Raw genomic sequence first — 6,000 nt, forward strand, 5'->3', positions numbered from 1 at the left:
GTTAACAAAGAAGACAGGTTTAAAGAGAAAGAAATAAAGACAGTCTACTACTATAATTCTACTATGTGTTTGATGAAACATTTGTCATATAAAACCCATCTCCATAAAAAGTTCTGTGGTCCAATGAGCCTGAGAACACTGCATAAACTGACATCGTACATCAGTATATTACATGTTTTGAAAATTCCTGCAATAAATACATTTGTCTTGTTTTAAACCAGCTTTCCCAGACTTAGTTGACCATGAAATCCTTTCTCATTCAATACCTACTAACATCCCTTTCACTTTGGGAAACACAAATAAAAGTTTGGTTTTAAAGCAAAATGGAAGCCAGAATTTGCACAGGCATAAGAGAAAAAAAAATGGCTTGTAAAAATGTGTGAAAGTGTCCTATCACTTAAAACCCCCTTTTAATAATAAATCACTTAGCTATTTTTAACTTACAAAAGAATTATAACTACATGAACATTCCATTAAATAAAAGAAAGTGGTACTCAATTACCATGGAAGGAAACAATTTTTATTCTGATTTCAATGAAAAATGGGCAAAAGAACACATATGATATTTAGACTTTTAAAAACTAACTTGAGAAACACTCTTACCTTCATCTTTATATTTTATTGTAACTTCATCATTACTCAGAAGTTTTCCTCTGAAGACTCTCTGCATCATTAGCACTAATTCATCATAAGTAATATCTTCATTATGAATGGGAATTCGTCGAATATCCTCTCCAAGTTGAGCTTTGATAATTAGCTTCCCACTCAGATCCAACTGCCCATTCATGGTGGACTCCAGGATGTTCTATATATACAACTCTAGAGAAAGACTGACAAAATGGTTTTGATGATTAAACAGCTATAAAACATATTTTAAAAGTTGAAAAGCAAAGCTACGATTAGAATCTAAGAAATTCTGGCCTTCAAAGGAGATCCACTGTTCCAGCGTTACCATATTCATGTTAAAATGGTCTGGAGGGACTTCCCTGTCGGCACAGTGGTTAAGAATCCACCTGCTAATGCAGGGGACACGGGTACAAGCCCTGGTCCTGGGAAGATCCCACATGCCGCGGAGCAATTAAGCCCATGCACCACAACTACTCAGCCTGCGCTCTAGAGCCAGGGCGCCACAACTACTGAGCCCGCGTGCCCAGAGCCCGTGCTCTGCAACGAGAAGCCACTGCAATGAGAAGCCCGCGTGCAGCAAAGACCCAATGCAGCCTAAAATAAATAAATTTATTTTAAAAAAACGGTCTGGGGCTTCCCTGGTGGCGCAGTGGTTGAGAGTCCGCCTGCCGATGCACGGGACGCGGGTTCGTGCCCCGGTCCGGGAGGATGCCACATGCCGCGGAGCGGCTGGGCCCTTGAGCCATGGCCACTGAGCCTACACGTATGGAGCCTGTGCTCCGCAACGGGAGAGGCTACAACAGTGAGAGGCCCGCACATCACAAAAAAAAGAAAAAAAAGAAAAAAAAATGGTCTGGAGGTGGCTTTATTATGAGCCTAAGAAAATAAGTTTTATTATTTTATATCTATTATTATTTTACCCATATATTTAACTGCTTATCTGATTTAGATTTCTTACTTAACATGTCTAGAACAAAGTCCTCATCTTCCCCTCAAAATCTGCTTCTCCTGTAGTCTTCTTCATCTCAGTTAATAACAATTCTCCTTCTAAGTTGTTCAAGATAAAAAAAACATCTTGGTTTCTCTCTTTTCCTCACACCTTACATACACCAAATTGCCAACAAATCTAGCTGCCACAACCTTTAAAATATCTCTAGAATGCAGTCACTTTAGTACCTTCACCTCTATCAACTTAATCCAAGCCACCATCATCTATTGCCTGGATTATTGCAAAAGACTCCTAACTGGTCTGCCTGCCCTTTACCTTTGTCTGCTTTTAATCTATTCTCAACACATCAGAGTTATCCTGATAGTTAAATATAGTTAAATATCCTGTAGGTAAATAAAATCTAGTATCACTACTTCAAAATCTTCCAATAGATTCCCATCTCACTCTTGGTAAAAGCCAGAACTACAAGGTCATGACCTGACCTCTGGTCCCTGGCCAAGCGTTTAACCTCATTTCCCACCTCTCTCTCTGGCTACCCTGCTACACTCATACTTCACATTCTCCTTCTCAAGACTTGGCACTTGCTGTTTCCTTTATCTTGAGCCCTTTTCACACACCTCACATGATTCAGATCCCTGATCAAATGTTAATTTCTCAGAGGTTTTCCCTGGCCATCTAACTTAAAATGGTTTCACAGTCACTTTCTTATCCTGCTTCATTTTTCTGCAAAGCACTTATCACTACCAAATATTAAAAATGTATTCATTTTTTACTGTCTTTTCCACTAGAAAGTAGGGAAATAAATGGTTTTGTTCACTGTATTTCCGGAGCCTAGAACAGTGCCTAGCACATGGTTAATCATTCAATAGCCGTTAAATGAAGGGGAAAATAAATACTGGCTTCCAAACTCTATTAGCCTGTATATACTAACTGCTAGCCCTGAAGAGAAGAGCATGTGTGAACACTAAAATAGTCTCAAATTTTTCTCACTAAAATAAGAAAGACCTCACGAGTATCTTCTCCAATTTTTCTATTTTGGAAACTTGAGGACAAAGAACAAATCAGTGATACCCTCCTGAGCTTTCTAACAAGACTGTCCACTATTGTTTCTACATCTTCCATAACACACCCCTTCCCCAAACCTGAGTGCGTGTGATTAGACAGCACACTTGAAGAATAAGACAGTGTCAGAGAACTAACTTGCTATTGAATTTTCCCTTCTTGGGTTGTATTTTAATCTTATTTCAGGTTATTCAGTGCACTTCTCCTGTAATGACTCTGTAATCCTAAATTCAAAATAATGTCTGAGGTCTCTAGTAATTTATACCATTACCGTATAACAACAGAAAATACACTTATGCTTAATTAATGTATTAATATCTCTTCTTCTCAAGGCCTATCTCTTCTTTCCAAGACCAAGATGTCCTTGAACACATTATCTGTAACCACGGAGCATTTCCCTAGCATCAACTCCTTCCTCCTCCTGCCCCAAGCAAATGATCTCTCAGACTATTTAAAGTACCTTATAATCTCCTACTGGACACATTCTGGTTTCAACACCATGCTTTTCTACTAGCAGCTTTCTGTTTTCTCTTCTTAAATTGTTATTTCATTAACATCATATTTAGTGCTCATAATTCTCTACATTTACTCCTTTGTGTGTGTGTGTGAAAGCACTCCACCTGGCCCCCAACACATCAATGCTTCAAATACTTAAGAAAGTTTTCATGAATCCTAATTCATTTCATGAATAGTACAAATAAATGCCCTAATATTCTTCATATAAATGCCCCATGTCCTTCCAATTAACTACTCCTTAAATGAATGTCTCTAGACCCCCTTGACATCCTCTGAACAAATTAATTTTATGAGTGAATCTTTAATGCCCCATCTTAAAATGGGGCAAAAAATATTGAATCTAACACTCTAAGGTCAGTTCAGAACAGAGTGGACTGTGTTCTACGATCTGGATGCTATGCTTGTCCTGACATAAAATAAGAATACAGTTAGCTTTTTATCTGCCAATTCTGACAAAAGACTTCTCATGAAGACTCTGATTAATTGAAACCTCCATAAAACCCCTTCACCTGTTAGCCAAACCAGCCCTCTTCATTTGGGAAATACTTAAATACCTACTATATGCCAAGCTCTGAAGTATCATTACTTCAACAAGATGGTAAAGATTCCACCTTGTTTGTCTTGCAGCCTGAGAATAATAAAGAACTTCAGCAAATCAATCTATGTAACCTTCTCTTACCTACAGGATGTGTAAACCATCAATAATGTAGTTAAGGACCAGGGCTTAGCTTCAGCAGGATGGTTCTACCTATTCTCAGCAGCATCTAAAATAGTGCCTGACATATAATATTTAAAAACTTGTTTTCGCTCCCTAAACAAAAGATGTATGACAAATAATAAAGTTCTGAAAGAGGGATTGAGAGAAGAAAGCTGTACGATCAGATCAGTTACTAAGTCAAACCTTCACACTGTACCTTCTTTACGTAGCTAGAAGTGACTCCCTTCAACAGACATATTCCTAATCAAGAGAAATTTCCAACATTAAATATAATTGATATAATCCTTTTGATCGTGAAGGAATTGTTGCTCAGTTACAATGGATCTGAAACTATGAGTCTCTTTCACTTTGCATCTGCCACGTTTGCCTGCAAATTCACTTACTGGTTGCACTGGACTGTAACCAGGACTGTAACCTACCTGTAGCCAGGAACCAGGCCTTCTTTCCTAAGGTTGTCCCCAGTTTGTGCAGTCATCTCCATAAGGCATGCACACAAGTTATCACAAAAGTAAGAGTACCCTGGAAGGGAAAATCCCATCCCCACATTTGTTTACATAACTGTAGAATCCAGGTCCTCTTTTTCTCTAACTTCAATCACAAGGTAGAGACTGTTGTGAACTACTAGTTCCTAGGGCTGCTGGTGAAATCCTTACAGCTTTTTCTTCTCCCCATTTCTCCTTCTTTCTTCTTGTCCTTGCCCCACTCCCTCTGAAGTCCAGAAATGACACAGCCACTAACTTATGAAATCTTCCAACAAGAACACTGTTCTCAGAACTGGAGAATAAAGTGACAGGCCCAAGGAAGCACATAAAAAGCCTGCCTCTTAAACCAGGATGTAGGTTCAGTGACCAAACCTCCAGTTCCACGAGCCCTGTAGTTCGGGCCCTGCTCAAATTCAGAGGGGCCTGCTTAGGTACCTCCAGAGGGTAGCAATTTCCTTTAAGAAATCCTAAGCAAAACCAAACCCTTGAGTAGTCTAAAGAATGCAAGGAGCCTCAAATCCTGCCTGACCAGAGGCAGTGTAGCAAGATGGTAAAGATATCCCCTACTAGCTGTGTGACCTTAGGCAAATACTTCGCCAAGCCTCACTTTCATCACATTCAAAATGGGAATATCTAAATTTGGAAGAATCCTTGTGATGATTAAATGAGACCATGCAGCTAAAATACTTAGCACAGTGCCTAGCAAAGTAAACTCTTAAAAGTTAGTTGTCATCACCACTATCAAAATGGGTTGGACCTCCAGACGGCGCTTGATTAAGGACTGACATAGCCAAGGAACAAGGTTTCTCCTAAGTGACCCCAATTAACTTATTCCCATAGGCGCCATTCTCCACCCTTCTCACCCTTCCAAGCCCCTCTGAGGGTTAGGCACTGGACCACCCCAGGCCTCCCAAAGTCCCTCTCCTCTCCCTCGGACAGTGCAACCCCTAGAAGTCAGGCGGAATCCGTGCCCTTGCTGACCCAAACACCCCTTAGAGCCCCTCAGAGGGCCCGCTTCGCTGCCACTGTGGCCAGCGGGGCCCCCCTCCCCTCCCCTCCCCGGACGTGGCCTCCCCTCCCCCACGCGAGGCCCAGCCCGGCCTCCGTCCTCCCGACATCCAGCCCTCCCCACGACCCCTCCGACCCCACCCGTCCCGCGCCCGCCGGTTCGAACGAGGCCCTCCCAGCATTTTCCACGTCTCCCGGCCCGCCTTGCCCGAGAGATCAGCCGCGCCCCTGTCTCCAGCGGCCATACCGGTTTCCCGAGGCTCCCGCTGCCGCCCCTCCGCGGGTCTCTGCTGATCCGACCGGTGAGAGGCCGCCACCGCCGGGCTCTGGGGCGTTGGGGGAAGGCTGCTGTCACGGCCCACTCGGTTGCCCTCCGGGGCCGCTGCACCTCGCTGGCAGGCTCGCGCGGGCCCCGGCCAATCGCACGGACCCACCAAGCCTAGCGAGAGCTCGGGCCCAGTACGTGGCAGGTGGGGAAAGAAAAGGGGCGGGAACAAGAAGAAAATCTGTCCTTTCGCTCCGCCTTACAACGAGCAAATCAACCCAGCAGGCATGCGCAGCGCCGAGGGGAGGGGGACTGACAACGCCGCAGCCTGCAGGAGCCTGAATCTGTGCTTTCTCACTGGAAGACTGAGGGT

General features: G+C 43.1%; 1 protein-coding gene across 8 annotated transcripts in view; it reads right to left on the reverse strand.

Moving 5' to 3' along the window:
- Positions 1-6,000, reverse strand: part of TFG (trafficking from ER to golgi regulator) — a 43,381-nt gene extending 37,381 nt beyond the window's left edge. For 4 of the 8 annotated variants that reach the window (XM_067739090.1, XM_067739088.1, XM_067739094.1 and 1 more), the window contains exons 1-2: positions 5,610-5,998; positions 604-830 (exon numbers count right to left, since the gene is read on the reverse strand). In XM_067739090.1, the coding sequence (XP_067595191.1) occupies positions 604-787 (184 nt within the window). In that variant the 5' untranslated portion in view covers positions 788-830; positions 5,610-5,998. Of the gene's footprint in view, positions 1-603; positions 831-4,291; positions 4,378-5,609 lie in introns of those variants that run through there. The other 4 variants (XM_067739089.1, XM_067739086.1, XM_067739091.1 and 1 more) reach the window with 3 other exon arrangements.

This window comes from Pseudorca crassidens, chromosome 5 (assembly GCF_039906515.1).
Source record: "Pseudorca crassidens isolate mPseCra1 chromosome 5, mPseCra1.hap1, whole genome shotgun sequence".
NCBI classification, from domain to species: domain Eukaryota; kingdom Metazoa; phylum Chordata; class Mammalia; order Artiodactyla; family Delphinidae; genus Pseudorca; species Pseudorca crassidens.